General features: G+C 43.4%; 2 protein-coding genes across 3 annotated transcripts; one reads left to right on the forward strand and one right to left on the reverse strand.

Moving 5' to 3' along the window:
• LOC310859310 (uncharacterized protein) lies at positions 1 to 5,724 on the forward strand. The gene is made up of 8 exons (XM_083765756.1): positions 1 to 75; positions 2,409 to 2,790; positions 2,900 to 2,952; positions 3,605 to 3,647; positions 4,099 to 4,160; positions 4,373 to 4,415; positions 5,183 to 5,431; positions 5,611 to 5,724. The coding sequence occupies exons 2-8, from the start codon at positions 2,418 to 2,420 to the stop codon at positions 5,616 to 5,618; spliced, it is 831 nt and encodes a 276-aa protein (XP_083621882.1). The 5' UTR covers positions 1 to 75; positions 2,409 to 2,417; the 3' UTR covers positions 5,619 to 5,724.
• A 1,621-nt stretch (positions 5,725 to 7,345) lies between these two features.
• On the reverse strand, positions 7,346 to 20,920 carry LOC310871302 (aldehyde dehydrogenase family 3 member A2-like). 2 transcript variants are annotated; one of them, XM_083782787.1, is made up of 11 exons: positions 20,798 to 20,920; positions 20,099 to 20,267; positions 19,261 to 19,492; positions 16,576 to 16,661; positions 16,034 to 16,242; positions 15,748 to 15,865; positions 14,323 to 14,464; positions 13,643 to 13,809; positions 12,936 to 13,035; positions 10,748 to 10,986; positions 7,346 to 8,848 (listed from the first exon to the last, which is right to left on the reverse strand). In XM_083782787.1, exons 2-11 carry the CDS (start codon positions 20,258 to 20,260, stop codon positions 8,834 to 8,836), a joined length of 1,470 nt encoding a protein of 489 aa, XP_083638913.1. In that variant the 5' UTR covers positions 20,261 to 20,267; positions 20,798 to 20,920; the 3' UTR covers positions 7,346 to 8,833. The 2 variants fall into 2 exon arrangements, with proteins under 2 accessions (XP_083638913.1, XP_083638914.1); XM_083782788.1 differs by having other exon boundaries at positions 20,708 to 20,909.
• Between the last annotated feature and the right edge of the window lie 966 nt (positions 20,921 to 21,886).

The raw sequence follows: 21,886 nt of genomic DNA on the forward strand, positions 1-21,886 counted from the left end.
CTAGCCACTACAACTATATTAGCCTACATATATTTACGTTCATCCTCATCAAACAACTCTACACTCATTTGAAAGGTAAAGGACTGCAATTCTTTGTAAAGCTCTTTAAAAATGGTCAGAGTTAAATTACCACTTTGTATTTTGTTTGGTTTAGAAACTGACTTTGAAGTTCTTGTAGGCCTATCACTTAGTTACAGAGTACAGTACAGTACAGTAAAAGTTACGTTAGGATCTTTGTTAAACTGTCAGGAAGTCAATTAGTTGGTAGTTGAGTTACTTTGAATGTTAGTAAGTAAATCAGCCAGTTAGGTGCTGTAATTCATGGCAGAATGAATCATCAGGTTATAGCATGATACTGAAAGTGAAAGAGTCATGTGCTACGAGCACTGCGTCGGCACTCAGCACTGCATGCATTACTTTTTATTATTTTATTTATTGATAGAATTGTATTTCGGTTGATCATTTATTACATTCCTAACAGCAAAATGAAATCATGAAAACATCATCACGTGTTAGATATCGTTGTGTATTTACATACTTTTCAAACTATTTAGGTATTGTTATATTTACTAAGTGTTTACACACTGAAATCAATGCTATGAGTGTTATAGTTGTGATTAGTTTCGCACTGTGACTCAACGAATCAAGGAAATACATAGTTCACATAGTTCACTTACTCAGAGTAAGTGAACTATGAACATGGGAGTAAGTTACTCCCACACACACACACACACACACACACACACACACACACACACACACACACACACACACACACACACACACACACACACACACACACACACTCACAGCCTCGTATTGAAAACAGGTTTGACATGGGGCTCTGTGAACTCTGAACCATTTTTATTATCTTGATTTGTGTTGTGTCACCTGTCACATTTTGATTTCAATGTGTTTATTTTAGCAGACAAGTTACGCTAGCAAATAATAGTCCTTAAATAATTTGCTCCGCATTTGTAAGGAAATATTTGGGAACAATATCACTGTGCAGCATCAACTTTTTGAAGTTTGTACTGAAGTTTTACACTCCTAAAACTGTACTGCATTTTGTGACCTTGATTGAAAGGATTCATAACATAAAAATACAAATCTGAAAATGACCTTGTAGCCTATATTTGATTATAATATATGATTGATCTGGTTTCCAGGTAGTAGCTCATAAGCACTCAACCCAGTTTGCATAAAAGGTTATAAAACGTTATACACATCACACACACATAACTGTTGAATACACAATGGTAAATGTTACGAAGGAACGAAGTGTCGTTCCGACATCACAACCGTGGTGTCAGAGGTGATGTCACCTCTGACATTATAAATATACGCATAGCAGGTTTTACCAGTAGAATTAAAGGGACACTTCACCCTTTTTGCAAAAAGATATATGTTAATGACGTTTAGAAGCTTTAGAACACTTTCCTGGGGGTCTTTATGTGTGTAATATGTGGTTTTAGATATTTTTGATTGTAGCAGTGAGCCTGTTGGCTCTGATGTCATGGACACTGGGCTCACTTCCTTCCTGGACTACATGTTGTCTCAGTAAGACAGCTCTCCCCCTATCCACAAGGAGGAGCAGTGCACCAAAGAATTATGGGAATTGTAGTCCAGGAAGGTAGTGAGACCAGTGTCCATGACATCAGAGACAACAGGCTCACTGCTACAATCTAAAATATCTAAAACCACATATTACACACATAAAGACCCCCAGGAAAGTGATCTAAAGCTTCTAAACGTCATTAACATATATTTTTTTGCAAAAAGGGTGAAGTGTCCCTTTAAGCTTTGGAACTTTAGTTGTAACTTACTCACCCTTGACTATTGAACCCATATAGCCTGCCTCAAGAGCTCCCATTTCTATCCCTTACTACTAAACTAAGGTGGGACTCTCGGCTGTAATTCTCAGACCATATCAGGCTCTTGATTTAGAGCCTCGGTTACAGTAAAAAACATTCTGTTCAAAACGTTTTTGAACACATCAGTGTGTACAAATGTTGGTTTGCATTCCCTAAAGAGGATGGGTAAGTTGCACCTATAGCACATTGCCAAGTTTTGAGTGCAATCCCAAACCGCACCAAATCACCAATGTAACTACCAAAGAGTTGCGGTGCGGTTTGGGCTTTACATAAATGTATATTGTAGCTTAAATTGGTCAGGAATGAGTACGGAGTACCCAAAATCAGGCAACAGCAGGCCTTGATGACGCAGTACTGGCTGATTTTAGACTTGGTTGCATGCTGAAAATAGCCGATCTACAAGCTCACACGACGCGTTGTGTGAGCTTGTAGATGTTCCATTCAGATCTATTCGGCCGTTTCAACCTATAGCTGTCTCCCGTTCTCAATCATTTGCCCCTTGTTGATGCTGGATGTCATTCTCTCATGTTTCAGTCACCAGTCATGGACGCTGTGGAAAAGTTCTTTACCATAGCAAGTTCAATCTACACTCTCTGTGAGAAGGTCAAGACCAACAAGAAGGAGTGCAAGGATCTGGCCCAGCGCGTGAAAGACTGGGAGCCGCAAGTTCAGAAAATCAAGGAAAAGGGAGACGGACGCATCTCTAAGAATTTGAACACCGTCCTCCGCGATCTCACGAGCATTCTGGAAGAAGCTGTAAACATTGTTGGGAATTACTCCTCTAATAATTTAGTGAAGCGTCTAGTGAAGGTCAAGAAGCACGGAGATGAGTTTGAAGATCTGAAAGGACAACTGGACCAAGTATTCCAGAGGCTGACCACAGCTCTGCAACTGGAAACCCATGATATGCTTGAAGGTCATTTAACTTTTGTGTATTATTGTGTTTTTGCACGACGTTACGCTTGGGGCCAAATATGCGTGCGCTCGTGCGTGTGAAATAATGACATCTACATCTCTTTCAACAGAATTGAGAACAGATAGAGAAGCAAAAGGTCCCTTAAAGGGTCCATCAAAGCAGGTAAAGTGTTCCAACCTACACACACCTACGCCCAGAGCCGAAGAGTTTGATCAATCCTCAAGGGGGCCCGTCCGTCGTCCCCCCCCCCCCGGTCCAACGCGTGGGGCACAGCGGTTTCAAAGACGAGTCTCTTTGGTGAATTCTTGATCAGTGTTATTATGTCACGACTCAAGAACAACTACCATGAAATTCTGACACGCTTTGATGTTGTGGACATCTGGCTAGGTGAAAACAAAATAAACCCGATTAGCATTTGAGTACTTGGTGGCCGCACCCAACACTTTTAACACCTCTGGACAGGACAACCGGCAGAGAGGTTCACATTTTTGGATTTCCAGAGCATGTGTAATGTAATGTAAAAATAAAATGTCCACGAAAATCTTCATGGGGGCGTAATGGGGCCCTGGGAGTCTTCATGGGGGCTGCAGCCCCCACAGACTCTACGTGGTTGCCTACGCCTACAAGTTTACTGCCCGACCATGCATTCCATATACAGGACAATGAATAAAAGCTATTCAAACAAAGCATGTACACTGTACAGTATGCAATGTCTAACAGTGGCCAAAAAAACAACAACATCTCAGATAGTGAGTTGTTGTCCAATAGCACTAGTCAGTGATATGATGGATAAAATGTAATGTGTTCTCAACAGGATGCTGTTGACGGCTCAACTGGAATTACTGATGAAGAAAAAGGTGAGCTTTTTAGAGTGCGGAATACACGCACGCACACACATGCGCGCACGCACGCACACGCATGCACGCACGCACGCACGCACGCACGCACGCACGCACGCACGCACGCACGCACGCACGCACGCACGCACGCACGCACACACACACACACACACACACACACACACACACACACACACACACTAACTGTATATGATTTTGTGTGGTATACAGTACAGTACAGTACAGTACAGTACAGTACAGTACAGTACAGTACAGTACAGTACAGTACAGTACAGTACAGTACAGTACAGTACAGTACAGTACAGTACAGTACAGTACAGTACAGTACAGTACAGGGACCCTCTGGGGACCCCCACACGGTAACTCTGTCATTTCTCAACCGCGCTTGGGGCCAAATATGTGTGTGCTCGTGCGTGTGAAATAATGACATCTACATCTCTTTCAACAGAATTGGCAAAAAGAGATGGAGAAGCAAAAGCAAAAGGTCCCTTAAAAGGTCCATCAAAGCAGGTAAAGTGTTCCAACCTACACACACCTACGCCTACAAGTTTACTGCCCGACCATGCATTCCATATACAGGACAATGAATACAAACTATACCCTAAAACTGTACTGTGACTGTATCTGATGCCATGGCTTCACAATGGCTCGGCATCACTTCCCCCATCAAGTGTCACAAATAGAAATACCGCACATTGTAAAATAAATGTTGTTAATTACAGGATGCTGTTGACGGCTCAACTGGAATTACTGATGCAGAAAAAGGTGAGCTTTTTAGAGTATGCACGCACGCACGCACGCACGCACGCACGCACGCACGCACGCACGCACGCACGCACGCACGCACGCACGCACGCACGCACGCACGCACGCACGCACGCACGCACGCACGCACGCACGCACGCACGCACGCACGCACACACACACACACACACACACACACACACACACACACACACACACACACACACACACACACACACACACACATTAACTGTATATGATTTTGTGTGGGACAGTACAATACACTGAGTACAGTACAGTACAGTACAGTACAGTACAGTACAGTACAGTACAGTACAGTACAGTACAGTACAGTACAGTACAGTACAGTACAGTACAGTACAGTACAGTACAGTACAGTGACCCCCTGGGGACCCCCACACGGTAACTCTGTCATTTCTAAACCATTTTGGATACGTGGTGGCTCGCCGGATCCGGGCCGCCCCCCTGGGCGCGTTCCTGCGGGTATGGATGTGTTCCTGGGGGTATGGATGTGTTCCTGGGGGTATGGATGTGTTCCTGGGGGTATGGATGTGTTCCTGGGGGTATGGATGTGTTCCTGGGGGTATGGATGTGTTCCTGGGGGTATGGATGTGTTCCTGGGGGTATGGATGTGTTCCTGGGGGTATGGATGTGTTCCTGGGGGTATGGATGTGTTCCGGGGACCCCCACACGGAGTTGCACCACTCACTTCACACGGGTGTGATTTTTACTATTCTCAGCCACTCTCTTTTTCCCCTTGTAAACAGCACATTATGTGATGGAGAAGAGGGCAAAGGTGATTCAAAACGCTGCCCAAGTCATGGCCATAGTGGACAGCCTACAGGACAAGAACATGATCCATCCTGAGTTCTATTCTGCCATTGACGCAGAGAGGACAGAAACTGTCAAGATGAGGAAACTGTATGCCAAAGTGATACAACCAGGAGGAACAGGCGTCCGAGCAGCCTTTTATGACGCCCTTGAAGAAAACCTACCTAATCTGTTCACCAAGCTGGGTAAGATCAGGTGTAGCTACTGTACTACTAAAACACTACCATCCTACCATTCCACAATCTAACTGTAAAGGCCTAATTGTTCGTGCTATATACATTTACAAGTATAGACCATTTGGCGAATATAGAGCTAAAGAAGTCTTCCGATTCTTATTGCTTCTCTCTTTCTCTCACACTTGCAGATGAATGAATTAACGTAGAGAAAAGCAGACTTTTGGGCATTTGCCCCATCGTACCTGCCAGGACCTGTACCCCGGCTGTCCCCCTGCCAGGACCTGTACCCCCTGTACCCTGCCAGGACCTGTACCCCAGCTGTCCCCCTGCCAGGACCTGTACCCCAGCTGTCCCCCTGCCAGGACCTGTACCCCGGCTGTCCCCCTGCCAGGACCTGTACCCCCTGTACCCCAGCTGTCCCCCTGCCAGGACCTGTACCCCGGCTGTCCCCCTGCCAGGACCTGTACCCCAGCTGTCCCCCTGCCAGGACCTGTACCCCGCCTCTCCCCCTGCCAGGACCTGTACCCCAGCTGTCCCCCTGCCAGGACCTGTACCCCGGCTGTCCCCCTGCCAGGACCTGTACCCCGGCTGTCCCCCTGCCAGGACCTGTACCCCGGCTGTCCCCCTGCCAGGACCTGTACCCCGGCTGTCCCCCTGCCAGGACCTGTACCCCGGCTGTCCCCCTGCCAGGACCTGTACCCCGGCTGTCCCCCTGCCAGGACCTGTACCCCGGCTGTCCCCCTGCCAGGACCTGTACCCCGGCTGTCCCCCTGCCAGGACCTGTACCCCAGCTGTCCCCCTGACACTGCCTCCCTCCTCCTCCTCCTCCTCCTCCTCCTCCTCCCAGCTGTCCCCATGATCCCCTTTGAGAGTAGCGTTCTACAGCACTGGTTCCCAAACACTGGGTCAATACACATTTTATGGGTCCCTTTATGTTTTTCTACATTTAGTTTTTAATTAATATTATTAAAATGTCATTTAATTTAAAAATGAAAAACATGAGTTAAAAACTAAAAACAATTTCATTGTTGAATGTACAATGAAATAAAGAAATGAAAAATCGAAGAAATTCCATATATTAGAAAACACGTGTTTAAGAAGTACTGAAAATAGATACAAGCCTGATACAAGCTCACAACGCGTGTTGTGCACTTGTGCAGATCTGCTATTTTCACTAGTTTGGGTCCCGGGGGAAACGTCCCATGACCCCGGGTCATGGGCTAAAAGGATTGGGAACCACTGCTCTACAGTAAAGTGATCAATGATCACATATTATGGTAGACATGTAGGGTATTATGGTAGACATGTATTATATAATCTTTGTTACATTAATTTACTTTTTTTGTCTAACTCGAATTATGTATTCAAATGTCTAAAATAAAATGACAATACTCTCACTAATCTCTATGTCAAATTGTAGTTTGTTACACATTCGTATAGCAATACAATGCTAGGCGTGTGTGTGCTTAACCCATTTTGAACTGGGAACGGACAGTTTTCTGAAAAACCAATGTTTCTATGTCAGTGGTTCTCAAAAATGTTCATGTCAAGGACCCCACATATATATGACATTGGCCGCCGACCCCCATCTGAAAATATGTTGTTCCAGGGACCTCCCCAGAAGCAAAGATTTGTGTTAAAAACTTGCTCTGTAACAATATTCAAAGATTTCAGGCACATTTTCACGATTTTTCAAAAATAGCAGACCTTTGTAGATCTGCTATTTTTCAATAGCTAAAGTATAACATAATGCTTCAAACACCAAAAGGGGTTCCCACCCAAAATGGGTTAAGCATTCCTAGTAACGATTTCCTTACTGCTGGATCCATTTGGTGAGTTCCCATTTATACACTTGCAGCGTTAAATGAACACAGTGGACTTTACAGTGTAAACATAACAACAACATAACATACAATACCCAGATTCGATTTAAAAACATTTATTAAAATCTCAATTACAAACTCATGAAAATGTCTGCAGGGGGATACATTCCCAAAGACGTTTCAGAGGTTCCATCGATTGAACTTGACTCAAAACATGACTTTTCTTCCTCACAGGCACGAGTTCCAGAGAGAGACAAAAATACTCTAAATAAAGTAACACATCATTTGTCTGGAATGGAATGCACTAAACTTGTGGCCATTTGCCACTAATGTTTTACAACAGCAAGTGCTAGGTCACCTATTAGAGGTCCTTCATATTAAGTATAGTGGAATGGGAGTGTCAAACTTGAAGAGAATGCATTGTAGCTGAATGAATTACTGTGCAAATATACTGTACTATATGGATTGAGGCACTAATCTGTAGCACACTGCTATAGAGAGAAGGGAGGAGGTGAAATTAACAGGACAAAATACGAATGCTACGTGAGCTTTGTGAGTGAAATGTATCTGAACATAGAGGCAATTATATTGTTTGTGAATCCTCCATCCTGAGTTGTAGTCAAGGATTCCTTTTAACTATTGGCAGAAACAAAAGATAACTAGTAAAACACATCCTTAATTAAAAATGTCACTGCACAGCGATATGCAAGTAGCTCTAACAGTCAGAACTAGTCACAGCATTACTTGGAATTATTGTTGTTACTTAAAAAAAAAGTAGCCTATATGCTATGTAAAATAGCAGCTCTGTTAATATTTAAAACATTTAAATAGCTCCTTTTAATATAATCCAATCTGAGTTAACAGGCTATAGAGCACAACATAAAGTGCCATAGATATATTAAGGCATAACATTGGGTAGAATTACACTCTAGCTACAGTGAGCCAGCAGCTGATCCTTCACAAGCAGAATAATAACACATGTATAGTGTTAGTGTAGCACTTTGTAGACAAGACTGTAAGCCTGGTGTTAACCCATTAGAACCGGGAAAGCATCCGTGTCATTTCAGATTTTGTGCGTCGGCTATAATTCAAACATAGCAGATCTCCAAGCTTGTACATCTGCTATTTTTGAACATATTTGAAAATATCTTGAAAGTGTGAGAACTACTGACTTAGGGTGCGGTCACACTTTGAGGGCGGACTCTGCCAATTCCTTTCAATGGGAACAGAGCGGTTTCAATGGGAACAGAGCGGTTTCTTGCCATTTGCGGGTTTCCTCGAAACAACTCTCAGTTCCCATTGAAAAGCTTTGGCAGAATCCGGCCTCATGGGCAGAATTAAAGTTTGGTGTGACCGCACCCTTAGAAGGCATTTTTTTTAGAATGGGCCTCAGGTCTTAATGGGTTCATAATATTGACGTGTTGCGCTAAAAGGCACTTTGGCTAACAGCGTCTACCAGGTGGCAATAGGATGCAGTTTATATTAACTTCATACAGAACCTTTCAGCCCAGGTTCATGCAGGTTCACCAGACGTCTGGAGGGTCGAGATAAGTGACACTCTTGTTGTTGTTTTGGGGAAGTACTGTCCTCACAAGAAATACTTCTGTAAAACACATACAAATAGCTTTTTTAAACTTCAGTGACATGCACATATACACACTCACGCACGCACGCACGCACGCACGCACGCACGCACGCACGCACGCACGCACGCACGCGTGTTTAGCCTTTTCTGCCTTTATTGATAGTACAAGTGAAGATGGAGAATGACAGGAAAGAGGGAGAGAGAGAGGGGGAGAGACATGTATCAAAGGTCGTCATGAATGGGACTCGAACACGCAACGCACTGTCAGACCAAAGCCTATATGTGGCATGTGCCTGGCCCTGGACCACTCAGCCCTGGACGGGCGCCCCCGTTGGATAAGATTTTTTTGATGTGGTGCATGCCATAGGAGAAATAGGCAAATAACAATTGAGGGAAATAACAATTCTTATACATTGACTAATTGTGTAGACTTCTTGTAAATTACGTAATGCAGATGTTTAACAATAATTTTACTCTCAAGAAAATGTGACCACACTTTGTCACCAAAAGGAACCAGTTGCCAACTAATTTGTGCTGTACATGCTCAAGAAGAGTGGTGTATGGACTATGGACACTAACAGAAACTACACACTGTATTTATTCAAGGAAGCCATAAAATAATCACAATCATTTCTCTCTCACCGTAGCACTGCTCTGGAGCCTAAAACAATCACAATGGGGTTCAGGTCTTTACATATTTGTTTCCAGGAAACACACCTGCAACCACTGATTTGGGCCAAACCAATTCCTTGTGAACAAGGACTTCACTGTGTCAAAGAGAGACACTGGACACTCAAACTCTATTATGACAGAATAGCAAATCATTTATGACTTTACATTAAGTGTGCATCATGAATTTGTGTGCCGGTTTATTTGAACAGAGATATCACCCTATTATTTACTCTCTTTATCTTTAACTCTCTCAAGAGTTAAAGATCTATAAGGGTCCATGTGGTTACCAACTCTTCCATCATTTAGCTGGGGACCACCTGGAACCCCCTCAAGGTCCACTGGTGGTCCCCGAAGCACAACAATATCCCCTTAACGTTAAGAATATTGTAAGAACAACACCATATCCCATTTACAACAATCCTGATCCTAAGAAACAGCATAGGGTACCTGTAATATGGAAATATTGTTCAGGATACTTATGTACAGTATATCTGCATACTCCCCCCCCCCCCCCCCCATGTTCAGTTTGACTGCATCCTCAACCATAATTACTGTTACTGGACTTATGAACTTCTAGAGATGATGATTACAACCAGCTATCACCTTGTTTTCTCAAAGACTGATGACAGCTCAATAGTTCTCTGTTCTTTGCTATTACTGACCCCTACTGTCACTCTGGTGCATGTGCACATGCACTATAATTGATGGGGAGAGAGTGATGTGTGACGGAAAGTGGGTTAGGTGTCAAAAATGCAAGATAGTTACAGTATCTGCGACCTCCAGTCGCAATAATAAGCAATTGCAAAACTATTCTAATAATGTGTAAGTATGCCACTCTTTCCACAGTGACTCAACACCCAGTATCATCAATAAACAGAAGGCCATAAAATGTCACACATTAGATCTCCAACTCAGTATCTGACACATGGCGCAAGTTGGTGGTTAAAGGTCTAAATGTCTAGTTATTGATTAACATGATGTAACCTCAATGAGACTGCTGCTGAGCCACATGTATTCAACTACACAGTATGACATTGGACTGTGACTATGAAGGCCCGACACTCAAACAGCTTTTTGCCCACGGCTATATATTGTCTTGTCTTGTTTTGCACTTCCTAACATGTTTACATGTCATGGCAATAAAGGCTTCTGATTCTGACTGTATGTTACTTCCTTCACGGGTGTTACCAGTGATACTAATAACTAAGCTGTTGTTGCATTGCACCCCCTGGTCCAGTCACGTACCTGCAGCACCACAGCCGCCACCACCACCAGGGCGGCGAGCAGGGCCATGCGTCCCATCCAGCCCAGGTCGGGGTTGCTCAGGAGGAAGAAGCGCGCCCAGCCCAGCTTCTTGGGCGTGTGCGGCGGGTAGCGCATGTCGTTGACCCCCTCCATGTTCAGCTTCTTGATGAGGCAGGCCCGCAGGTGGCTGAGCTGGTCGAAGCTGTACTTGCCGTGGTAGCAGCCCATACCACTGTTTCCTACAGAGAGAGGACCAGTGTTTAGTGCCGTGGTAGCAGCCCATACCGCTGTTTCCTACAGAGAGAGGACCATTGTTTAGTGCCGTGGTAGCAGCCCATACCGCTGTTTCCTACAGAGAGAGGACCAGTGTTTAGTGCCGTGGTAGCAGCCCATACCGCTGTTTCCTACAGAGAGAGGACCAGTGTTTAGTGCCGTGGTAGCAGCCCATACCGCTGTTTCCTACAGAGAGAGGACCATTGTTTAGTGCCGTGGTAGCAGCCCATACCGCTGTTTCCTACAGAGAGAGGACCAGTGTTTTGCTCAGGGCTTCTCAAAGTAGGTGCTGTCCAGGGGTGCCTCTGAATGCTTTGATAATATTTGGAATTCATTAATGACACCACTCTGACAGACCCTCTATAGTTTAGCAAAACAGACCTGAGTTAAACTGTACTTGCGGGTGCTTTATTTTTTCCAGCCATAGCTGTCATCACAAATGTGATGATTTGGAAAATTAAACTATGTCCGTTTTGAGTGTTTTTCGTGCAAAACAAATGCTTGCAATGTATTCAGAATCATGAAAACCCGTTAGTTTGACCCGGCACATGCTACTTGAAGCAGAATGACATTTTGTAACTTTTGACTGCATATACAGTACTAGGTTCATTATGTTGTTAATGAGAGTTGGCTTGCAACAAATTGAGAGGTGATAGTAGACACCTTTATGAACACATTTGTGATGTCACTAATTAGCCTTCTCTGTGTGGCGTAGGCTTGCCTCCCAGCTTTGGCACACCTGTCCATATGACCTGTCTGTACATCATATCCCTCAGTTGACGCACCTGCCGGGCAGTGTCGGCAATCAACCCGGAGCTCCCCTCGCTGGTACTGTATACTGCTAGCACAATTGTTTCTATATGTATAAAAGTTCAATAAATATAATATAATATAATAATAAAACTCTCGTATAAAAAAAAACATGTTGCATCGCAACGCGTTATGAGCTTGTAGGTCGGCTATTTTCATATAGCCTTAGTAGTATAGGGCTTTGTTTTAATTTCACCACCAACTTTTCACTTTGGTATCTTGCAAAGGAAAATAACGTAAACACACAACGCTGTTTCTGAATCTGATATGATACAGAATGACAATACACATGTACACTATGGGCCCTATTTTCAGTGCTAAACCCCTTATCCCTAAACTTCTTTGCCTTTTTTTTACTATTTTGAAAAACTAAATTGTTCAACTAGCCGATCTACGTCAACACGTTGTGAACTTATCGATCGGCTATTTGAACTATTCAAAAATGTTTTTCAAAATCCCCATCCAATACTCAGCCATCCCTTTTTGTTCAATAAAAACCGTTAAACCCTAAGCAGAAGGTGTGGTCTCTTACTAGTGAAAGGGCCCTATATGTCAATATAGGTGTTTCTGAACTGATACAGTATGGGAGAGAATAACAGAGAGAGAGATAATGGCTGGCTGGCTGGCTGGCTGGCTGACTGACTGACTGACTGACTGACTGACTGACTGACTGACTGACTGACTGACTGACTGACTGACTGACTGACTGACTGACTGACTGACTGACTGACTGACTGACTGTAATTCAGTCATTAATTCTATGGCAGGTGTTAAATGAAATTACCGTATTGGATTCAAATGTTCATATATTGCACTCAAATCACACTATTATTGCTAGCAGCTGTGGTTAGCTGCAGGTTATATAACCGATGTATACATTTATATCTGGACTCTGGAGCATTCATCAACCTTGGTGTAACTGGAGATAAGCCAGTGAGTGTGATGCTTAATGTACACTCTGTTACACGATGGTGTCGCATTCCAGAAATAGTAGATCTCCAAGTTAAAAATGTGTAGCTGGGCTGTTTTTGCTGCACGATGCCAAGTCCAAATCACTCAAGCCTCAAGTGTGTCAGCAGCACATTTAGTCCGTGTGCAAACTCACCTACTCCGCCGAAGGGTAAAGCGTTGACCGAGAAGTGAACCAAACAGTCGTTGGCCAAGAATCCTCCACTGGACGTCTCCTCTATCATTCGCTTTATGACCTTCAGGTAGAGGAGAAGAGAAGAGAGCTCTGTTAATTCAACACAATGTAAGCAAAGTCTAGTGACTGAGATATTCACCCAGCTCGACATCTAGTTTGAATATTTCTCATGGGAGGGGCTGCGAATGTCTGCTTGTGAAAGCCATGGTGGTATTTACAGCACACAGTTTGGGAACCCCACATCGACATGTTTGGTCATAGCGATTTCCATCTGACTACAAACAGACCTGTAAGGCTTCTGACACTGCCAGTGGTTTCTGTCACAGCATCAGAGATCACCCTGTGGTGATACGCTGATAACCCAACAAAACTGGAGCAGGAGAAAAGGCCTTTTGAAAACCGCGCTCCAGTCAAACGCGTTGTGAGCTTGTAGATCTGCTATTTTTGGTGAAGAGACATGGTGTACTGTAGGCTGAAAAAAGATCGCACCAAGTACAGTTTAACTTTAAGTCTGTTTGGTTTCTAAGTGGTCAAACTGATACATTCCAAATATTATCAAAGTATTCTGAGACTTTCGTCACACGTCACCCACTTTGAGAAGCCCACACACACATACTGTACAGTACATGCTGTATTCTGTATACCCGTGTGTCATCTGTGTGTCATACCTTATCATCGGGCGTGAAAATATAGAGGGCGAGAGGTTTCTCTCCGCGGTTGATGTACTTGATGGCGTCGTCCAGTCCGTTGACTGGCAGGATGGGTAGCAGAGGTCCGAAAATCTCCTCCTGCATCACCTTGGCACCTGGCTTCACGTCCCGCAGAACCGTAGGAGCTGGGATACAAGTACACACATAATCAAATCAAATTAGACTATCAAGTTGTCTTTGTCCTCATCTGCATTAAACACCGCTAAACCCTTTGTATGTACTTCATTATTAACTGGGGCCCTCCATGGCTCTATCATTGAAAATTAATAGCTCATCTACAAGCATTGTGAGATTGTAGATCTATTACTTCTTCTGCTATGTGTATATGTATGACCAGAATAGAGGGTTTCATGTGGCTGAGCTGTTGTCATCTTTTCATTTGGAAATCGTGAGAGAACATCTCAATTATTGTACCTAAATGAGGTAACATGTTAGGAAGTAATTCAATTAAGCTTGACCTATTACGTTTGTGACTCGGCACTGCACAGTGCACAATGAATCACAAGTCTGAATATAGCCTAGGTGAGTTTCCAGTTCCACAAACAAAAACTAACCCCACTCTCTTCAAGAAGAGAGTGCAGAAACGGAGAAATTTCCCCTGTCGACAATAACGTTTACCTTGACCTTGTAAGTTGTACCTATGTAGCAGTCTGACTCGTCATGGTCTCCTCCTACAGCAATGGTGCTGTCTTCAGTCAGGGCCAGAACCCGCTTGAAGTGGCGCTGGTTGATGATGCGTCCATAATCAGAGCAGGTCTTAGGGTCGTCTGTGTAGAAGTCCTGGGAAGGCAGAGGGAGTGTTGTTGCCCACTTGTCTTTTTTATTTATTTATTACTTTTTACTTCAATAAAATCACGCAGTACAACATTCATAGTATCGTATATCTCATATCACGGTCAAGTAGGTTCATAATCACAAAATAACCAGACTTCAGCAATAACACATTCAGACCGTAGTAGGACGTGTAAAACGTCATATCTAATCATATCTTATTGATATCAAAGAAAAAAGAAATAAAATATATTTTTTTGGGTTGCCCTCTCCTTCTGCACCATATTCCCTGCTGTTTGGAATATTAATGCTTCTAGAGAGACTTTAGCGTGACCATCGCATGGTAAAAATGGAACATTATGCCTACCGGTTTTGGGGGGAACGGAAGGCGGGGCTTTTCAGAGTAAAATCTCCCATATCTTATGGCACTCTAGCGTCTTTATTTTGAAGAAAATCCTGTTCCCATTAATATTGGGAAGGTTACATATATACATATAATTTATACCGTTTTCATATTTATACAGGTTTAAGAACCCATGGTGAAAGTGGTTAAGGGTCCCAGTTTGTGTTTGTGTTTGAAAATATGGTCACCCTGAGGTTGAAGGAAGACACAAAAACTCAGGATTGATGAAAGTAATATTGGCACATTTTTACCTGCTGGTGAACACACTGTAAAGTGTAAACTGTAAAGTAAGCATGGTTCCTCCCGTGTTTCAACATGTTACCTGTTGAAAGGCTTGGGACCATTATAAGGATTTGCACCCACACACTTCCTTGGGTGTTGCTGCTGCTGCTTCATAGACATTTTAACCACTTAAACCCGTTGACTAGTTGACCCGTTGACAGGGGTCTATTGCCCTACAAAGCCAAAGTGCTGCGCACTTAAGTAACTAAGTAACTTTTAGGCGAATAGGCGAATGTTCGCCTATTTTCACTGACTATCCACCAAAGACCAAAATACGGATGCTAGGAATCACGTGGTTGAAGTATTCTGAGAATGCCTTTTTGAGTATTTGTTCGTGCAAATGAGCAATACGCCCAGAGTCTCCCGAGAGGAAGGGAGGAAGCGAGACTCACTAGGACAGATTCAACGGCTACGGCAGTGACACAGACGCAGAGAAGGCACAAACAACCCACCTTGACTCAACAACACCAGAGTAAGGCCAAGTGTGGACAAGGACGGATCCGTGCACGCCGCACAGACTTATAGTCTGGTGAGACGTAGGAGGACCCTAGGCAGGACGCAAACCACAGTCCTAGAGACCTCTCAGTGCCTGCAAGAGTGCAGTTACCTTGATGGACTTCTTCACCTCCTCGATGACACGGTCCTGGATGCTGGCCTCACACAGGATGTAGTCCGGGGCGATGCATGTCTGACCACAGTTAGTGTACTTTCCCCAGGTCACTCGCCTGCAGCACAGCACAGGGAGGGAGGGAGGAGGCACAGCGCAGGAGACATTAGATAATGACTGCTGCAGTCGCACAGAAAAGATGAGAGAGAGGTTAAGGAGGGGTGATAGAAAGAAAGAAAGAGAGAGAGAGAGAGAGAGAGAGACAGACACAGACAGACAGACAGACCTGCAGGCTATGCTGAGATCACAGTTCTTGTCGATGTAACAGGGGCTCTTCCCGCCCAGCTCCAGGGTGACAGGGGTCAGGTGTTTGGCGGCAGCCTCCATGATCAGCTTGCCCACGGCGCTGTTCCCCGTGTAGACGATGTGGTCGAAGCGCTGCCGCAGCAGCTCCTGGGTCTCTGGCACTCCTCCTGTTACGACCGGGTACAGCTCCTATAGTGCACACAATACACATGAATGCTATTTTTTTTAAATCGTGAAAATGTGGCGCAAATCATTGAATATATATTCTTTCAGAGCGAACGTTTTTAACTCAAAACTTTGCTTCTGGGGGGGTCCCTGGAACAACATATTTTCAGATGGGACTCTGCGGCCAAATACAGATAATACAAATACAAATACAGGGGTCCTTGACATGGAAAAGGTTGTAGATTAGTATTCCTTTCAGCAGCTTATATATCGTATGGTCACAGGCACAGCTATAAAATGTTGTATGACATTAGAATGAAGATTCCATGATAAGAGTTGTATACAATCCATCCTTACCTTGTCTATGTAGATGGGGAGCAGATCTGCCATGACCTTAGAAGTATGGACACACACCTCCGAGGGCTTCACCACAGCAGCATTTCCTAGTAGAGGAAAGGCACACATTCAATAATGGCAACAGTTTTTCCCCCCCACTGAGGGAATATATGCTAGGCCCTAAAGACTATTGGCTCACAATATTTTCAAATGCTTCTGTCTAACAGTCAGTAGCCGCACTTCCATTTTGCATTTGCAGTCACGTGAATAAGTCAGACAGGACATCAATTTAGTCAAAGCCTATCTGTCTTGCTGCTTAGCAGAAAACAACATATACACAAATATGTATTGGTTCTTGACCTGTGCTGTGTGGGGTGGGCTGCAGGGTTGCAGAGTCTCATGCCCCTTAAAAGGAACTTAGAGGGTGCTGGACTAAAGAAACTTCCGTTTAGAAAAGGGTAGAGCCCTCACACCATTATAGGTACAAAATACCTAATAAACATTTTGCTATCTTGAATTTATCCCCCTATGTGTTATGTTTGTTGTCGTAGTTATTTCGCGATTGGTGGTTTGTTCTATATAATATGTGTACATGTAATGGGAGGGACGTATTGTATATAGTATGCATAATGCATATGCTGTTCTATTCCTGATATGGTGTGTACTGGTGTTATAAAACTCCAAATACAAATATAGCTAACAATTTATTTTAATGATATTTTAAAATATATGAACAACAGATGACATCATCCAGAATGCTACAGACTCTCTGTAGCATTCAAAGATTGTGGAATAGTTCCCTGGCTTGGGAGACAAAATAAAACACAGACTTTTAATTTCACCCTTAATGGCTTCATCATCTGTTTGGATTTCAGGAAGTAAATTCAACATCTACAGAATGATGTTGCATTGCCACGAGAGAAGAGAGAGCATTCATTCAGATGTGCATTTCTCCATTTGCATAGTTTTTATTATATAAATAAAAAGCAAGTGATATGCTATGGAGGTCATAATAGGTCAATGTTTGCATTTTAAGTTTATATGCCACCAGCAGAGGGCGCCATGGCTCTAACAATAACCTTTAGGGGTTACAAAGGGTTGAGAGGCGCCACCTCCAGGCTCCAACACATCATAACACAGGAAGAGGAATGACCTTTCTAATCAGTGCAGACCAGGACAAGGCTACATGAGTCTTTGGACTTTTAAAGCTTAAAGTTTTAAAAACATAAGAGCTACACAGACAGCCTGAGACAGACAGCAGAACAGAGTTATATCATTCTATCTCATATTCTATGTCATAATGTGATAAATCTGTATGTTTTCTTTTACTAGGTTGCCTGGCTGTGAATTAAGTAAGATGACTTCTGCTCTACTGAGCCTGTATAACCCTCCAAGCTAGAACTGATAGCATTGAACCACAGTATAACTTAGTCAAGGCCACAGTAAACACCCACCCACGCACACTCACACACACACACACACACACACACACACACACACACACACACACACACACACACACACACACACACACACACACACACACAGTCACGCACGCACACACTCATGCACGCACACACTCATGCACGCACACACACACGACACATCCCTCTAGTCTACAGCATATTTGCTAGTGGCTTTACGTTGCGTAACCTAACCTCACACAAGTAATTATTATGATTTAATTAAAATTTGTTTATTTACCTATTACGGTAAAAATATGCTGAGCTGCCTGCAGGTATATAAATGAGGGCCTGCCAATTTGCAAGATTGATAAACACATAAACACAACTTCTGTATATTTTGTTGCACTATGTACACTATGTATAGTGAAAATAGCCAATCTGCAAGCTCACAACACTGTTGCACTGTGACACGTTTCGAGCTTGTAGATCTGCTATTTTAGCTATGTTTTAAATGTTTCCTATAATGACATGCCGCCCTGAAATAGGGCCCCCAGGTTGAAAGACTAAGTGGTTTAAATGGAGGTTATAGATTTAACGAGGACATTCAAGGAAATGTAAACTTCAACAAAACAAACTGTTATGCTGGCCTACAAGCATAATTCTAAACAGTTACAAGCAAACACACCAGGTTACGTTAAAGTGTGAGAGTCACTCAATGAAAGGACAGGTTTGGTTTACCTTGACCTTTTTGACCTAGTGCAAAAGATCACTAATGGAAGCAATGAGTTCAGAGGTCAGACACGCGTACACTTGTGGACAGATCCAGGCTCATGCACGCACACACACACACACACACACACACACACACACACACACACACACACACACACACACACACACACACACACACACACACACACACACACACACGTCTACTTGTATTTAAATACAATGTCATAATTAGAACACACATGCACACACAAAACAAACACACACACACAAACATTTGGGCATTTCACTGAATGTAATATCCTGCCAATAAGAAAAAATGAAATGCACTGTGGAGCAGACTTCATGGATTAGCCTTTGACCCAGTTATGGCTGTGAGGCTGATAGTTATGCAATACTATAGTTAGCATAAAAAGGAACTGGTTGTCAATGCCGGTCAAAAGGCAAGATGAATGAAACTAGAAAATAATAGAACATTTGGCGAAAATAGCCGGCATACAAGGTCACAACACGTCACATGATACACGCACGCACGCATGCGCGCGCGCACACACACACACACACACAGTACCAGCGGCGATGGCTCCAATGAGTGGCTGTATGGTGACGGCCCAGGGGTAGTTCCAGGCCCCGATGATCAGCACCACGCCCAGGGGCTCAGGCTGGATGTACACGGTGTCCGAGATGGTCAGCAGGTTCTTCTCCACCGGCCGCGGGGCGGCCCACTCCTTCACCTTCTTCACCGCCAGGTTGATCTCCCCCTCCAGACCCAGGGTCTCATACAGCTGGGTACCCACCTCGCTCTGCAAGAGACACACATGTTGAGGGCCAAGGATATAGTGGACTGACTCTGTCACAACTTTTCCCCCTGCAACCTTTCTGACAACGCCTGACCCACCCTGGGCCGCAATCTAAAAGATCAACCTTCCATTATTGAATATTTTCATAAATGAATGCCCTAGCCTATTCATACTTGAAAATAGCCAATCTACAAGCGCACAGCGTGTCAGCAATGTGAGCTTGTAGATTGGTTATTTTCACTTTTTTTAAAAGGAGTGTTTCACCTGATTGTAGGCCTTGATTGATTGATTGATTGATTGATTGATTGATTGATTGATTGATTGATTGATTGATTGACAATGCTAAAAGGATTGAACCCAAGAAAGCACTATGGCTCGTTTCCATTGGGGACTCAATCCCCAATGGAATGGTCATCCCCAAAATTAGGATAGTGGTTAAGTCTGTCTGTGGGTTTAATGAAGCTTGTGACTAAATAAGGTGCTAGGGAATTAGGCTACAAACATCTAAAATACAAAATAATCAGTTAAACAGGTCAAGTCACTCACAGACAGTACACAAGCAGTGAAGCAGAAGGGAAACTTTACAGAAAGGCCATTTTAATCACATACTTTATTTAGGTCTTTTTTGACGGCATCTGCAATCTCTTTCTGCTTCTCCACAAATAGCCGCTGGAGGTTCTTCAGCTGGCGGATCCGGTACTCCAGAGGCTTGGACCTGCCGGTCAGGAAGGCTTTCCTCGCCCGCTCCACCGCCTGCTGCTCCAGCGACATTCTGGGGCTGCATGGGGGGACCAAAGTATTGTTTATGGAAACTGGAGAGCGGATTATTCTATTCTCTAATAGACAATGTGCAGTGTAAACTGACACCTCTTCATAGCCTATCGAGATGGCTCAGGTTATAGAATTTAGTCTTTTGGTGCTGTCAGTTAGACGTATCCTTGGTGTAGTCATTTAACTTTTCTGAGTGAGTCTGACTCTAGGCTACTGTCTAAACTCTAAAGTCTAGGTTGACAATGTGTAGTAGGCAGTAGGCTTACTAGGCTAGCTATAAAAACGGCGTAACAACGCATGAAGTCAAGATAAGCAGCAATGTTTGCAGGTCTTAAATAGCTCATTGTATTAGCTTATGTAAACGAAATAGCTCATTATATTAGCTTATGTAAACTATTTCTTGTTACAAATATTTCCAGAAAATAACAATGTTGACAGCATACCGACCTTTCTTGGACCTAAAAGTTGCGCCCGAGCTGAGGGAAGCAGCGAACACGGGCCAACGAGAGACTGTTTCAGTTTCTAATTCCTTCTTACCTTAATGTTTTATTATTATCAAATTATGTATTTATGCCTTGCGATCTTCGAAAGTCAAATAGCAGCAGGTCGACCGTGCTTCGGGCTAGCGAGTGATCCTCCTTCAGCACATAGAGGAGCAATCTGCAGGCCCGTTAGGTCACTCCCCCCGGATGGAGGGAGGGAGGGAAGGAATTAAGGGCGGTGCAACAAGATAAACTGATAAATATGAGAGTGACAGCAAACTAAATATTGAAGCATGCATAGTTCTTCCAGGTGTGACAATTCCACCATGCTTGGCTGAAATGCACTTGAATTTAAACTTTAAAAAGAAAAAAAAAGGACTGTGATTGCATCTCTTCCTGCCTATTTGGTTGACATTTCCCGAGTCTTTAGCTCCTATCTAAGCCAGTGGTAAACTGTACGTGGTCGGGACTCGGGACCCCCAGGGGGTTCCTAAATGGTTTTGCGGGCGGGGGTCCCCAGATGAGTTGCAGTTGTGTTTTCACTCAACCGTAAACAAAACAGCATATAGTATGCAGGGTATCTTTAATTGATATATTGATATTTTTCCAAATTATACTGCGTCACAAGTAGGCTAATCAACAAACTATACAATATAAAGGTCAAACATTGTGCAAATTTTCAAATATTAACCTACCTAAGAAAGAGGCAAACATTGTGGATCAGTTATTTATCTGTACTGTGAAACCGAGACAACAAAAAGTAAATCCCTCAACTCCTAAAATTCCAAAGTGCTGCAGTTCAAATATATGATTATCTTGGGGGGTCAGTGTCACGGCCTGAAAAAGTTGAGAACCCCTGTCTGATCTCAGCAATAAAAATGCACAAATCTGCAATCTGCTAAGAGACAACACTGCATGTATATGTTTTTGTTATTATCATGAATTTGACAGCCTGCATCTGACAAAGCTTTCAATCAAGTCATTCTTCATTATTCCATACCATTATATTGATGGTTAATGTATCTTGCATGAATGTGTCTCTCTTTAATGTATGCCAGGGGTTACACTTATTATTTGCCAAATCTCAGGACGCATTATGACATTATGTTTTTTTCCATGCATTCCTGGGTAGCCTAAATATATA

The sequence above is a fragment of the Protomyctophum parallelum genome (genome assembly GCF_964188405.1).
Source record: "Protomyctophum parallelum genome assembly, chromosome: 1".
Lineage (NCBI taxonomy): Eukaryota > Metazoa > Chordata > Actinopteri > Myctophiformes > Myctophidae > Protomyctophum > Protomyctophum parallelum.

Coding starts and splice junctions, on each gene's coding strand:
- LOC310859310 (XM_083765756.1), top strand. CDS start 2,418: ATGGACGCTGTGGAAAAGTTCTTTACCATAGCAAGTTCAATCTACACT. Junction 2,791..2,899: donor AACCCATGATATGCTTGAAG/GTCATTTAACTT, acceptor CTCTTTCAACAG/AATTGAGAACAGATAGAGAA. Junction 4,416..5,182: donor AATTACTGATGCAGAAAAAG/GTGAGCTTTTTA, acceptor CCTTGTAAACAG/CACATTATGTGATGGAGAAG.
- LOC310871302 (XM_083782787.1), bottom strand. CDS start 20,260: ATGTCGCTGGAGCAGCAGGCGGTGGAGCGGGCGAGGAAAGCCTTCCTG. Junction 16,243..16,575: donor TCCCCATCTACATAGACAAG/GTAAGGATGGAT, acceptor TGTGCACTATAG/GAGCTGTACCCGGTCGTAAC. Junction 10,987..12,935: donor TTTACCCTTCGGCGGAGTAG/GTGAGTTTGCAC, acceptor CTCTCTCTGTAG/GAAACAGTGGTATGGGCTGC.